Source organism: Anolis carolinensis, chromosome 3 (assembly GCF_035594765.1).
Source record: "Anolis carolinensis isolate JA03-04 chromosome 3, rAnoCar3.1.pri, whole genome shotgun sequence".
In the NCBI taxonomy this organism is placed as follows: Eukaryota; Metazoa; Chordata; class Lepidosauria; order Squamata; family Dactyloidae; genus Anolis; species Anolis carolinensis.
Window position 1 is genome coordinate 172,451,820 of NC_085843.1, and position 15,639 is coordinate 172,467,458.

General features: G+C 42.2%; 1 protein-coding gene and 1 long non-coding RNA gene across 5 annotated transcripts in view; one reads left to right on the plus strand and one right to left on the minus strand.

Annotated features, from left to right (window-relative positions):
- rgr (retinal G protein coupled receptor) overlaps nt 1-15,639 on the minus strand; it is an 86,768-nt gene that overhangs the window by 13,133 nt on the left and 57,996 nt on the right. For 3 of the 4 annotated variants that reach the window (XM_062975815.1, XM_062975816.1, XM_016995001.2), the window contains 2 exons: nt 3,722-3,878; nt 2,672-2,793 (listed from right to left, as the gene is read on the minus strand). In XM_062975815.1, the coding sequence (XP_062831885.1) occupies nt 2,672-2,793; nt 3,722-3,878 (279 nt within the window). Of the gene's footprint in view, nt 1-2,671; nt 2,794-3,721; nt 3,879-13,676; nt 13,811-15,639 lie in introns of those variants that run through there. The other variant, XM_003223263.4, reaches the window with a different exon arrangement.
- LOC134297660 (uncharacterized) lies at nt 1,873-14,152 on the plus strand. Its single transcript, XR_010004482.1, has 3 exons — nt 1,873-2,340; nt 10,829-10,966; nt 12,831-14,152. It is a non-coding gene; the product is annotated as an uncharacterized LOC134297660 (long non-coding RNA).

Here is a 15,639-nt window from a genome sequence, read left to right on the forward strand (position 1 = left end):
AGAACATTGTTATTATCTTTTTAATGATATGCCTATGAACACTTCTAGCCCCCAAAGCCCCAATCCAAGCCTACTTTGATCATTTTGCTAACACATTTCAGGCCTTGCAGCCTGGCTCCATTGTGCTAGGCCGCAAAAGAGGCGGCCATCTTCCCTGTTCCACATGGTTCCAAACAGAGCAGCTTTTGCCTGTGTCTTTTGGATACAGCACTCTCCTTCAACAAGGTAAGGCGGCAGTACGTAAATAGGTTGATCTTGGGCTGATGAAAGTAGCACCACATCAAGTAGGAAATAAAGTACCATTTATAAAGTGGGGAGGCAAATTTAACTAATTTACGACATTGGAATGAGGAAGTACTGTCACAGTGGATGATGAAGCAGCTGTTCTCCCCTGTGGCCAGAATCGAACATCCCCTCAGGAGAAGGTTAAATTGCCTCTGCGTCTATCTCTGTCTCGGTTCTGTGTGTATATGGGCATTGAATGTTTGCTCTATATGTATATAATGTGATCTGTTTATAAATATATAAATGGTTCTGTTTATCTGGTTATGCATTTTCTAATAGCTTTATTCTTAAATCCAAAATCCAACAATGCCTATTTCTAATATATATATCCTTACCAAATGAACCCAGGCAACATCAGGTACTTAGGCAACATTATTTATTTATTTATTTACGGTGTTTATATTTTGCCCTTCTCACCCCGAAGGGGACTCAGGGTGGATCACATTATATACATATAGGGCTAACATTCAATGCCCAATGCACATAGAACCGAGAGATCATCCACTGTGATGGCACTTCCTCATTCCAACGTCATAAATTAGTTAAATTTGCCTCCCCACTTTATAAATGGTACCTTATTTCCTACTTGATAGATGCAAGTATCTTTCGGATTGCTAGGTCAGCAACGAGCAGGGGCTATTTTTTTTAATTGACTGTGCTCACCCCGCCACGGGATGGCCTCGAACTCATGACCTCATGGTCAGAGTGATTTATTGCAGCAGGCTGCTCACCAGCCTGCGCCACAGGATGTTGTGGATGTTGTCCATCTACAACCTTATGCATTTTATTACTGGTATAATTCATTAAAAAAAATAAAATCCCCTTTCAAATAACCCGGGCATCGTCAGGTACCCAACCAGGTATATAGTAATAAAAGTCAGTGTTTGTGGGTATGTATGTATGTATGTATGTGGCATTGTATACTTCTGCCCTGGAATTTGACTACCACAGACCACTGCAACCCCCATAAAAGATGCATCTGGAGCAGTTTGGACAAGGATGGACCATGGATGAAGGAATTTGCAGTACCATCACCTGCTTTACAGACCACACAACCCCCACCAAATGACAGACTAGGACCAAGCCTGGAACACAAACTCCCTATGACTTTCAACCCGGGAGAATTTGGTGAACAATGGAACATGGATGATAGGATCTGAAGTACCTTAACCCACATCCAGAGACTATTCCTAACCCCCTCAGTCATGTATCTGTACCAAAGGTGGCACAGACCCCCATGACTCTTCTTATATACTGCTGAGGTTTTTGGGAGGATTGACCACAGACGATGGGATTTCCAGTACCTTTAGCCCCATCCAGAAACTACTGCAAACCCCATCGGCCATAGATCTGCATCAATGGGCCCATTCATAATATCCAAAACAACTCAATGTCCGCTACTAATAACCCGGGCACCGCCGGGACCCCAAGCTAGTATATAATAAAAGTGAATGTTTGTATGTTTGTATCAGCTTTTTGATTGGCCTGGCGGAATATGTGCCAGCGTTTTGATTGGCCCGCTGGAATATGGGCCAGCTTGACACACATAACCCCTAGGACCCATGAACCCACTGACAACAGATCTAGACCAAATAGACCCAGCAAGGCCAACTGTGCATACTGATAATAAAAAAACTTTATATTTACATTACTTCCACAACAGACTTTTAAGGATAGTTTTGGCTGTCTTTATGAAAACCTTTATCCCCCCCCCCCCCACCTTACCCACCCACCAGTGGGCCCCTTTGGCCCCTCTGCTGTCATGTTTCTACAAGGTAAGAGAGGACATGTTTAAGGCCTTCCAGGCTGGCTTTCTCCTCCTAGGCCACAAAGAGGACACCATCTTGCCTCCTCACGATTGCTCCAAAGAAGCCAGCTTCTGCCTAGCTCATTGCCAGAACTGTCCTTCTACAAGGTAAGACAGTACATGTTTAAGGCCTTCCAGGCTGGCTTTCTCCTCCTAGGCCCCAAAGAGGACGCCATCTTGCCTCCTCACGATTGCTCCAAAGAAGCCAGCTTCTGCCTAGCTCATTGCCAGAACTGTCCTTCTACAAGGTAAGACAGTACATGTTTAAGGCCTTCCAGGCTGGCTTTCTCCTCCTAGGCCCCAAAGAGGATGCCATCTTGCCTCCTCACGATTGCTCCAAAGAAGCCAGCTTCTGCCTAGCTCATTGCCAGAACTGAAATAATCACTAATTATTGGCCAGCACACCACTTTTCATCATGAGTACAGAAGAAATCATTAGAAACCTTAAATATTTGTTGTGTGACTATGTCATGTTTTATGCTGCACTTTTGCAGCCAGTCCCATCATCTTATAATAAGCCAGAACCCATTGGTAAGTAAAAAAGTATTTAAAAATAGCTAACCAGGCAGGAACTCTTACTAGTGCAATATTGATGATGTCGATCCCAGGCAACTGCAGCTGCTGAGCTTATACTAGTCAGTGCTGTTAAAAAACCATGAAATCCATGAATTTGACACCCATCTGATCCGTAGGGCCAATACCTGAAAAGAGACAACAGAAACAATAGAACATCCAGTGGATGGAACTGTAATGTCCCTGCCATAGACACTAAGGCCCCTTCCACACAACTGTATAAAATTCACATTGAACTGGATTATATGGCAGTGTGGACTCAGTTAATCCAGTTCAAAGCAGATATTGTGGATCATCTGCCTTGATATTCTGGGTTCTATGGCTGTGTGGAAGGGCCCTAAGGCCATCTACACTGCCATATAAAATCCAGATTATCTGCTTTGAACTGGATAATATGGCATTTTAGTTCAAAGCAGACAACGTTGATTATGTGCTTTGACAATCTGGAGTATATGACAGTGTAGAAGGGTCCTAAGTTGTCAAAGTAGGCATCAGCCAATCTTTGTTTTCACAAGCTAAATTTTTCAAAATCCAATTATCACAGGGATAGAAAGTGAAGTGAAATCTTCTGAACAGAAGCACAGACAACAGAACAGGGGGTGTTAACTCTTCTTTATGCTATCCAAAGATCTATCTATCTCTATCTATCTATCTATCTATCTATCTATCTATCTATCTATCTATCTATCTATCTATCTGGGGGACACAGAAAGAGCCTCCTCGAAGACTGAATAAATCCAGTCGGGCGTCCCCTGGGCAACGTTTCTTGTAAATGGCTGATCTTTCCAACCCAAAAGCATTGTATGCTTTTAAACATTTTTATCTATCTATCTATCTATCTATCTATCTATCTATCTATCTATCTATCTATCTATCTATCTATCTGGCTGCAGTTACTCTTAAAATGTACCTGTTCTGACTTACAAAAAGTCAATTTAACAACAAACCTATAGAACCCATCTTGTTCATAACTTGGGAACTGCCTGTACATTTACTATTTAGATTTTGAATGCAATATGTTCAAACATTGTCATATCAAAGCACATTTTACAATACCTTAAAAAACTAGAAAACGCCGCAATGAAAGCGTTGAAGCAGATCCCACAGTCGGATAAGGCGAGGTTGAAAACCAGAAAGTTACCAGGAGTGCGAAGTTCTTTGATTTTCCAGAAAGAGACAATGGTCAACATGTTCAAAGAGAATCCAAGCAATGCTGAAAAGAAACACCAGTTTTGTCATCAATTTTTGGCACATTTTTAAAAAACCCCAAACATGACAGTTGTTGTTGCTGCTGCGTACTTTCATGTCTTTTTTATTTATGGCAACACTAAAGTGAACCTATCACTATCTTTTCCTTAGCAAGATTTGTCCACTAGGTGTATGCCATTACTTGAGGCTGGGGTGTGACTAGCCCAAAGTCTCCCAGTGGACTTCCATGGCCAAATAAAAAATTCAAATCCTGATTTCACGGATTTCGTACTCCTGAACGAAAACTACTACACCATGTTGGCTCTCTAGCAGCAGCAGTATTCATCTTTGTTGTGTGTAAACAGGGCATAAGCCCACTTTGAATTATTTGAGATGTCACTATTTGAGATAGCTTCTCCTCTTATATATGTGCCTGTCTAAGGGATGCTGGGGAGGCCCTCCTCTGTGTTCTGTCTTGTCATGCCTAGTCTGTTTATTTTTAATCTACTTATATTGGTTTTTTCTTTAATACCATTATTATTTATAACTAAGGAGCCCCGGTGGCGAAGTGTGTTAAAGCACTGAGCTGCTGAACTTGCAGACCGAAAGGTCCCAGGTTCAAACCCCGGGAGCAGCGTGAGCGGCCGCTGTTAGCTCCAGTTTTTGCCAACCTAGCAGTTCAAAAACATGCTAATGTGAGTAGATCAATAGGTACCGCTCCGGCAGGAAGGTAACGGCGCTCCATGCAGTCATGCCGGCCACATGACCTTGGAGGTGTCTACGGACAACGCTGCTCTTCGGCTTAGAAATGGAGATGAGCACCAACCCCCAGAGTCAGACATGACTGGACTTACTTACTTTACTTACTTACTTAGGCGATCCCTCGTAGCTCGAGGACGATTGTCTTCCATCTTGGGGGTGGGTTCTTAGGTGGCTGAAGAGACCGATTCTTGACCTGCATATTGTCCCGCAGTGAGGACATCGGTTCCCAGGTGGAAGGCGGTCCCAGTCAGGATTAGCTTGACACTCCTTCCTCTTGGCACGTTTCTCCCTTAAGCCCTCCATTCGTGCCTCTTCGAACTCTGCAGCACTGCTGGTCATAGCTGACCTCCAATTAGAGCGCTCAAGGGCCAAGGCTTCCCAGTTCTCAGTGACTATGCCACAGTTTTTAAGGTTGGCTTTGAGCCCATCTTTAAATCTCTTTTCCTGCCCACCAACATTCCGCTTCCCATTCTTGAGTTCGGAGTAGAGTAACTGCTTTGGGAGACGGTGATCGGGCATTCGGACAACGTGGCCAGTCCAGCGGAGTTGATGGCGTAGGAGCATCGCTTCAATGCTGGTGGCCTTTGCTTCTTGTCACACTGACATTTGTCCACCTGTCTTCCCAAGAGATTTGCAGGATTTTCCTGAGGCAACGCTGATGGAAACGCTCCAGGAGTTTGGTGTGACGTCTGTAGACAGTCCACGTTTCGCAGGCATAGAGCAGGGTTGGGAGGACAATGGCTTTATAAACAAGCACCTTGGTATCTCTGCGGATGTCCCGGTCATCAAACACTCTCTGCTTCATTCGGAAAAATGCTGCACTCGCATAGCTCAGGCGGTGTTGTATTTCTGTGTCGATGTTGACTTCTGTGGAGAGGTGGCTGCCAAGGTAGTGGAAATAGTCAACGTTTTCTAATGTGACACCATTAAGCTGTATTCCTTGGCATTGCAGAGGGATTAGCTGGTGCCTGTTGGAAGAGCACTTTGGTTTTCTCGATGTTCAGTGAGAGGCCGAGCTTCTCGTATGCTTCTTCTGAATGCGCACAGACTACGTTGTCATCGGCATATTGGAGTTCTATAACAGATGTTGTGGTGACCTTGGTTTTGGCTTTCAGTCTGCTGAGGTTAAATAGCTTGCCATCTGTCCGATAGATGATTTCCACTCTGGTGGGAAGCTTCCCATCAACAAGGTGAAGTATCATAGTGATGAAGATGGAAAATAAGGTGGGGGCAATAACACATCCCTGCTTGACACCTGATTCCACCTTAAATGGGTCACTTTGGGAGCCGTTGCTGTCCAAGACTGTTGCCATCATGTCATCATGGAGGAGCCGCAGAATGTTCACAAATTTGTCAGGGCACCCAATTTTTTGGAGGATGGTCCAGAGAGCGCTGCGATTCACTGTGTCGAATGCCTTTGCAAGGTCAATGAATGCCATGTACAGAAGTTGGTTTTGTTCCCTGCATTTTTCTTGGAGCTGTCGAGCAGTGAAGATCATGTCCACTGTTCCTCTGGAGGGGCGGAAGCCATTCTGGGATTCTGGGAGGGTGTCTTCGGAAAGAAGGCGGTTTGCAAGGATTCTTGCGAGGATTTTCCCGGCAGAGGTTAGAAGGGAGATACCACGATAGTTCCCGCAGTCTGTTCTGTCCCCTTTCTTGAAAAGGGTGATGATGGTGGCATCCTTGAAGTCAGCTGGGATTTTCTCGGTCATCCACACCTTTTCAATGAGCTGGTGGAGTTGTTGTATCAGCTCGGGTCCGCCCTCTCTGAAGATTTCAGCAGGAATCCCATCAGGTCTGCTGGCTTTGTTGTTTTTTTGTTGGCTGATGGCATTGCTGACTTCTTCCAAACTAGCAGTGCTGCAAGCTCACCCCTGGTTTGTTGTTGCGGGATTTGTGAGAGGGTCTCTTTGGCCACATTAGAGCTGCGATTCGGCAAGTTCTGGTAGTGCTCTTTCCAACGTAGTGCAATTGATGTTTTGTCCTTCAGAATTTTGGTTCCATCTGATGAGCGTAGAGGCTGTATGCCATGGTTTCTTGGTCCGTAAATGATCTTTGTGGCTTTGAAAAATCCCTGAGCGTCATGGGTATCTGCAAGGTGTTGGATTTCTTCAGCCTTAACGTCAGGGGAAACCTTTACCTTTACCTATTTATAACTTCATTTATATCCTGTCTTCCTTCCAACAATGTGGCTCAAGAGGAGCAGACAACATTATCTCAAACAATGCAGCTTAAAAATTATCAATTTTTGTGTTGTGTAAAGTTGTCTAAAAAGCAATTAAACAATGTATTAGAATACAACATTAAATTAATTAAAAGATTATAGGGATGATAACAACAACAACAACAACAACAACAACAACAACAACAACAACAACAACTTTATTCTTATATCCCGCCCCATCTCCCCGAAGGGACTCAGGATGGCTTACATGGGGATCAAGCCCTAAAGACACAATGATACATAGCATAAAATTACATTTCAAAATTAATACATAAAATATATAAAAACATCGAACATCATAACTCAGTAATCCAACAACTGACCAGTGATGTGCACACATTCAGAGTTGGGGTGAGGGATAAAATCCATGTACAGTAGGAACAAAGGCCATTGGTAAGAAGAGGCATAAATCAGTGCAAAGCTATAGGTGAGGGAGAGATCTGCCGATTTAATCAAAAGCACATTGAAATAGCCAGGTTTTCAAGTTTTTCCAAAAAGAGTTCAATGTAGGGATTAATCTAATTTCTTTGGGGAGGGAGCCCCAGAACCGGGGGGGGGGGCACCACTGAGAAGAAAAGAAAGCATAAAAAGCATAGCACATCATTAAAAGCCTATTCCATTCAATTTCCAAAAGCCTGGTTGCACAAGAATGTTTTCAGTTACTAATGGACTGAACCCAAGGAAGAAGCCATCTTGGTCTCCATAAGAAGGGACTTCCAAAGATTGGGAACAGTCACTAAGAAGGCCCTCACCCTTCTCTCCACCAAAGGAGTCTGAGAAGGTGAAGAAATAGAGAGATAGGCCACTTCAGATAATTTTAAAACTCTAAAAGTCCCATAAAGGAAAATATTATCTGCTAGATTTACAAATCATTATCAGCATTTTGAATTGTGCCCGGATACGAACAGGCTGTCAGTGAAGGTGCTTTAGCAGGGGCATAGCATGGTATTGCTGGCTCCACTGTCCTTGTAACTTGTCTGAGTTAGGAATCTGACTGCAGCTCTTTAGGCTTCCTGAGATTTCTAAGCACTTTGTAATGGTTGCCCCCATAGAGTGCATACAGTAATTCAAATGGGGTCTAACCAAGGAATATGTAACTGTGTCCAGATCTGAATTTTCCAGGAATGGGAACAATTGGTACACTAGCTTTAACTGTATGAAAGCACTCCTGTTTACTGCTAAGACCTGGGAGGCAAAGCTCTAAGCTAAATCCAGGAGTACCCCCAAACAGCAAATCTACATTTTCAGAGGAAGTGTAACCCAATTTAACACAGCCTAAATCTCTATTCCCAGATCTGTCTTTTGACTGGCTAGCCACACCTCTGTCTTGCCTAGATTAAGGTTCAATATATTCACCATCATCCAGTCCATTACAGCTGCCAGGCTTTGGTTTAGCACAGGAACAGCTTCCTTGGAATTATATTGAAAGGAGTAATAGAGTTTGGTATCATCAACATACTGGTGATACCTGACCCCAGAACTCTTCCAATAATTTTATGTACATGATTTTTTTTTTCGTGTCAGGAGCAACCGGAGTCGCTTCTGGAGTGAGAGAATTGGCCGTCTGCAAGGACGTTGCCCAGGGGATGCCCGGATGTTTTGATATTTTTACCATCCTTGTGGGAGGCTTCTGTCATGTCCCCGCATGGAGCTGGAGCTGATAGAGGGAGCTCATCCACGCTCTCTCGGGGTGGGATTCGAACCTGGCAGCCTTCAGGTCAGCAACCCAACCTTCAAGTCACGAGGCTTTTATTCCCTAGGCCACTGGATAAATAGGCCACATGATAAATAGTATATGACACAAGACTAAACCTCGAGGGACTCCACAGACAAATGGCCATGGATTCAGACAGAATCCCCCAGTACCACCCCCGATAGCACACCTACAGGAAAAAACAAGACCCATCCCAGAAAGACAACCCAGATGGATACCATGGTCTATGGTATCGAAAGCTGTTGAGATGATCATCTACATCCATTTCAGTCTGTTTTCAGGCCTGGTTATGGCATGGAAAATGGCTCTGGTCTCCTTGGTGGATGATCTATTCTAGGAATTCGACACAAGGAGCAAGTTCCTGTTGATTCTACTACATCTCTCAACAGATGTCACACCCAACTCCTGGAATGATTCCATCAGTGTTGCCTCTGAAAAACACTGCAAATCTCTTGGGAAGACCAGTGGACAAATGTCAGCATGCTGGAAGAAGCAAAGACCACCAGTATAGAAGCGATGCTCCTATGCCATCAACTCCGCTGGACTGGTTACGTTGTCCGAATGCCTGATCACTGTCTTCCAAAGCAGTTACTATACTCCCAACTCAAGAACGGAAAACAGAATGTTGGTTAACAGGAAAAGAGATTTAAACACGGGCTTAAAGCTAACCTTAAAAACTGTGGCATAGACACCGAGAACTGAGAAGCCCTAGCCCTTGAGTGCTCTAACTGGAGGTCAGCTGTGACCTGCAGTGCTGTGGAATTTGAAAAGGCATGAAGGGAGAAATGTGCCAAGAGGAAGGCGCATCAAGCCATCCTTGACCAGGACCACCTTTCACCTGGAAAATTATGTCCTCACTGTGGAAGAACATGTGGGTCAAGAATAAGGCTCTATAGTTACCTACATACTCACCACCAAGACACTACACTAGGAAGGCTATCATACTCAGACAACGAGGGATCTCCTAAGTAAGCAAGTATAACAAATCCCCAATCATTCAAAACTATTGCATTGAATGGTTCTTTGAGGACACAATGGTGTTGGACAAAAAATAGCTTTTTCTATTCTTATTGTCCTACCAAACGTCTTCAGATAGCTTTTACCCTGTTTTTAGTTGGACTACCTCTGAGGGTTTTTTTTGCCTGTGTCTCTCTAGTCTCTGTCTCACACATTTCATTGTTGCCAGCTTCTTGGAGCAGGCTAGTTTAACTCCACCCTGTGAGACAGGATGCTTCAGAGCAATTGTGTCCACAGTCCTGGTCATTTCCCTATACCAGAGATCAACCAGGACTTTGACAGGATTCCCTGCTAAGGCAGCTAGAAACTTTCAACACCTAGCAATTATTTTTTAGAAACGTCATGTTGACTTTTAGTGATCACTGCATTAATTTCTAAGTGCTTACAGATGGTTTGTTTAATGATCATCTCTAGAGTTGCATACCCTAAATGCACTAGATATATCTGATGTTAGAAGCTAAGTAGGGTTATTTCTAATTAGTACAGTAGAGTCTCACTTATCCAACACTCGCTTATTCAACGTTCTGGATTATCCAATGGATTTTTGTAGTAAATGTTTTCAAAACATCATGATATTTTGGTGCTAAATTCATAAATACAGTAATTACTACATAGCATTACTGCATATTGAACTACTTTTTCTGTCAAATTTGTTGTATAACATGATGTTTTGGTGCTTAATTCATAAAGTCATAACCTAATTTGATGTTTAATAGGCTTTTCCTTAATCCCTCCTTATTATCCAACATATTCACTTATCCAACATTCTGCTGGCCCGTTTATGTTGGATAAGTGAGACTCTACTGTACTTGGATGGAAGGCCACCAACAAATGCCAGGTCCTCTAGGCAAGATTTCAGAGGAAGGAAATAGCAAAACCACCTCTATCCCTTAGCTAAGAAAATCTTATGAAATTCATGGTGTCACCATAAGTTGACCGAACACTTGAAGGCATGTTCACACACAATGTCTTGGGACAAAGAAGTGCCCAAGGAATGATTAGGACAAGAGTGAAAATAGCCTCATAAGTTTTACCAGAGAGGCATCATCCTTTGGTGCTTTCCTTGTTTGTGTAGACTGATTGGCACATAAAATGTTATCAGGGGTTATATTCGCAGATAGTGTATCTCCGACTGAAGCTTCTTTTATACAGGCAGCAGCTTAATACCATGCACCTTATCAGGATCTGAGGTGATCTCTCTTTTCTAAGAGTTTCAGTTCCTTTATATTAGCTTCCTAACAGTTTTTTTTTATTTCAGAAGAGTGTAGAAAGGGAACAGCATTTACAGGAAGAAAAAGATATCACTTTCCCTTGAAGATAGAGTCCTAATATATACCATGAGAGAAGACCAAACGATTTTCAGCAAAAAACTGAAGTGCATGCAAACTTTTCAAAGGTTTGTTATCTTACAATAGGCAAAAACAAAAAACCCCACAAACAAACCAAAACAAAAACGGAACATCCTATTTTTTCTTGAATCTTCTCAGGAACAAAGTCTATAAGCTTGTTGACCTGCATCTCATCTGAAACAGTCAAAAGATCCAATCATGTTAGAGAGTTTGCTTGTTTGAACTGCCATAACAACATAAAATTCCTTCCAAAGACTGGTTGAAGACAATCAGGATGGAGTAGGTCTCCGTAGTGGTAGGGTGGCATACAGGACTAATCTTCTGGTCCTTGGTATTCCCATGGAAAGCAATGAGCTAATGGGTTGTTGTATGTCTTTCGGGCTGTGTGGCCATGTTCCAGAAGTATTCTCTCCTGACGTTTCACCCGCATCTATGGCAGGCATCCTCAGAGGTTGTGAGGTATGGACAACCTCTGAGGATGCCTGCCATAGATGTGGGCAAAACGTCAGGAGAGAATACTTCTGGAACATGGCCACACAGCCCGAAAGACATACAACAACCCTGTGATCCGGCCATGAAACACAACAAGCTACTGTCAATGGTATTCCCATGAGCAAAGGAGACTAAAGACCTTATTACATGGAGGTCTGAATCTTTAGGGCTGTGGGGGGATTTGCCACACAGTGTGGCGAATCCATGGAGCAGCAGGGAAAATGGTTGCCCCATGCCCCGCATTGCCTGCTGTACCCCTTACCCCATTCAAGCGAGGAAACTTTTGTTCTTCCCTAAAGAACAGGTGTTCCCAGGGAAGCATCTTACCACACTGCCAGCATACTTCCTCTATGGGGTCCCACAGAAATTCCCCTTACATCGTAAGATGGCATCTGGTGGCCCCCGAGGAGGAAGCGTCCTGACAGCATGGTGATTTTTCTACATGTGATGAAGTCAAAAGCAGGCTGCTCAAATAATGAATCATAGCAAGCCATTGCTTTACCAGATCCAAATCTCTCTCCACTTCCCTGACATCATTCTTGACTGGGGCCATGAACTACAGTGATTTAAGACTAGTGTAGTGTCTTAAATTTTCTATCCTGTATATTTCAAAGGATTTTTTTTTAAAAAAGACGGTGTCAAGGATTGGAGAAGAAAATACATTTCTTGTCCTGGCCACAAAGGGCTTGAAATGGATGGATGACCAATCATATCATCCCACCGTTGCTCCAATTAGATTTATTCTGTAAACAAGTAAGAAGGAATTGGTGATGGACAGTTGATCCTTACACATACAGGCAATGGTAAGACTTAAATCCCATATATTTGAATGGATATGTTAATGCATGTGTTTTACAGAAAAACTGCCCAGAAGGAAGACCCATTGTTTTAAGTGTGGGTTGTTCCTGGTCAGTTGTGAACAGTATCACAACTTATAGCTCATAACAATGATGTCAACTTTAACTTAATTGATCAAAACCACATTAATGACAAGGTTTCAGAAGTAGACAAAATGCACACACTGGTTCCCTTTCTTAAGTGGATAATTCCTTGAATAGCAACAAATGTACTATGATTAGTTCTTTAGTGCTCAGTGTCATCACTGGACCTAAAATCTACAATACAAACAAAATAATAAAATAGCTCTTGACAATTAAAATGAGTCTACAGTATATTGGTAAGAACATGCTTGGCTTACTACACCTTATCATAATGTTGGGAACATTGTAGCTAAAGAACTTGTCAGTGGGATTTTAGAGACACAAGTTATATCTACCTACTTACCTACCTATCTACCATCTCCTGGATTTTTAAAAAACATAGTGGGAATTGTGTACATTTTAAAATTAGTCCAGGATTGTCATCTTTTCCATCAAAGCATAAGATGTCTACAAGAAAATAATTTGTTTTTATCAACAGCAGTAAAGGACACATGATGATAAGCAGAACAAAACTTTCTTCTGAAGGATCGGAGAATAAAAATGGAAAATGCAGAAAAAAGAATGCAAACTTAAGGAAGGTTTCCTCATAGACCACATGTGAAGCTGCAACATTCAGCTATATATTTATTGTAATGTGAATGTATTGCCAACATGAATTGGAATTCTAACAATAATAGCTACCCATGGGACACTAGAAAAGCTATGCAGAAAAACAATACCATCAGAGAAAAGTCAATTTTGCTGGACTTTTGAGATTGATCTTTTTTGATAGGAATGACATGTTTAATATCTAGTATTACCTTATGATGTATTCCCTTGCCTACTCTGCATGTTTTACACATTGCTACACAAACAGGAGGGATGTTATTGTTTGGAATAAAGATGGGCAGACTGGGAAAGCAATAAGATCCACTTCTAGAGAAGGAGGACGGAGAACGCAATATGTAATTCTTGCTTCTCAAAAGCAATGTTGCTTGTTAAACCCCCCACAGAATAAACATAATACAGATCTTTATTCCCTGAATCTTTCCAACAACAAACTCAACTTACACTCCCTCAACAGTCTAGTTACATAACATGCCTTGCAAACAACCTCTGCCCCATTTTATAAAGACATAATGAACAATGGCGTAGCCATAGTAACATCATTTACCCTGAAGCCTATACTAGTCCACTGCAAATGTTGAAGGTTTTTTCTTCATGTTGTCAAAAGCTTCAGATATCTTTCCTTGCTCTTCTTCAAACTGCAGCTTTGCCTGAACAACAAAAAACAAGAAGATCCGATCTACTTTACCTTACCTCATCACACCCCATCGCAGCTTACCTTCTGCCATCATCACTGTGCCAAAACCAAATACTTCAAGTTCAGTGAAACCTTCAGGGAGCGGGTGTGATGTTGCCATCTTGTCGTAGCAGTAAGGCCAGACTAACCTAGGCTCTGCCTCATGCACTGGCAAACTGTCTGTGACAATCTCTCTCTCTTTTTGGCTGGGTTCTCTGCCTTTTCCAAAAGCCCAAGGCAGCTTTCTTCTTAAAGGGCCGGTCCGTAAATTGATACTGACCGATAATTTTGAGAAAGAAGCTCTGTACTGCAACTTTTTCCAGAATTCCCTTGATAAAGCAAATGACAGCATCCATTTGAATGTACATTTTGCAAAATAAACCATTTATGGAATGCTGTTTTGGTCTTTACGGGATACTTTGGATACATGAAATGAACGCATTTGTGCAATTAAGACTCACATGATTTTAGCATGGCCATGATTCCATGAAAGTCTCTCACTGTCCTTTATAAACAAAGGGCATTTCATAGGAACATTTCCATAGACATTTTGCCCACTATAGACTTCTGCAAATTTGAAATAGATCTCAGGAGCACACAACTAGCTTCACATAATGAAGGAAGCTTTGGACTTCTGTTTATCATACAGCCCTCAGTTGATCTGTGGGTGGGACAAGAGCAAAAAAGATGGGGCAAGATGTATTTCTTACTAATTTGGGCAAAAGGACAACTCATTTCAACCCATAACTGTGCAGAAATAAGTCCCAGTGCAACAGGTTTTGGATTACAAAACTTAGGTGAGATCCATACAACACCTTTCTGGGCTGCAAAGGACAGATCAGTTTCTTGTCACAGTTTCCTACATTTTAAAAAGGCTCTTATCTCATAACTTTGATAAATCATAATCACAGAAATAGTTCAAAGGTCAGATGAAAGACCCACACAGGCTGTTTTGAGATTTGGGTTACTGTCCTCATCTCTATTTCAGATTGTTTCATACCGTGTTTCCCCGAAAATAAGACAGTGTCTTATATTAATTTTTGCTCCCGAAGATGCTCTAGGTCTTATTTTCAGGGGATGTCTTATTTTTCCATGAAGAAGAATTCACATTTATTGTTGAACAAAAAAATGAACAATTATTATACACTGTACAGTAGTTGTCATCACAAACCAGCATAACCATACACACTGTGAATTCTATCAAGAATTTCTTGTTACTATCATTATTTTAATGTAGAACAATCTATGGTAAGTACATTTACCAAACCTGCATGCTCTGGCGTTCTGTTCGGCGGGCATGCTTCCAAACACAAACTTAGCTAGGTCTTACTTTAAAGGGAGGCCTTATATTTAGCAATTCAGCAAAACCTCTACTAGGTCTTATTTTCGGAGGATGTCTTATTTTAGGGGAAACAGGGTAGAACTCTCTGGGATTTACTTGCTGATAAGCATAGATAGGAACATGGAACATCCTTATATATCTGAACAATGCAGATGTACATTTGTCCAGTCTTCTAATATTCATTTTAAGGTTTTTTTTTGAGACAGTAGAATGTATCTTATGATGTGGATGTTAATGTTTGCACCAACCCAAGGCAACTTTATAAAACACAGGCCCCATCTACACTGCCATATAATGACTTTCAGAATGCATTGAAATATATTATATGGCAGTGTAGAGTCATATGAGGAGCCCCGGTGGCAGAGTGTGTAAAAGCACTGAGCTGGAGACCGAAAAGTCCCAGGTTCAAGCCCCGGGAGCGGCGTGAGCAGCCGCTGTTAGCTCCAGCTTCTGCCAACCTAGCAGTTCGAAAACATGCGAATGTGAGTAGATCAATAGGTACCGCTCTGGCGGGAAGGTAACGGTGCTCCATGCAGTCATGCCGGCCACATGACCTTGGAGGTGTCTATGGACAATGCCGGCTCTTCGGCTTAGAAATGGAGATGAGCACCAACCCCCAGAGTCAGACATGACTAGACTTAACGTCAGGGGAAAACCTTTACC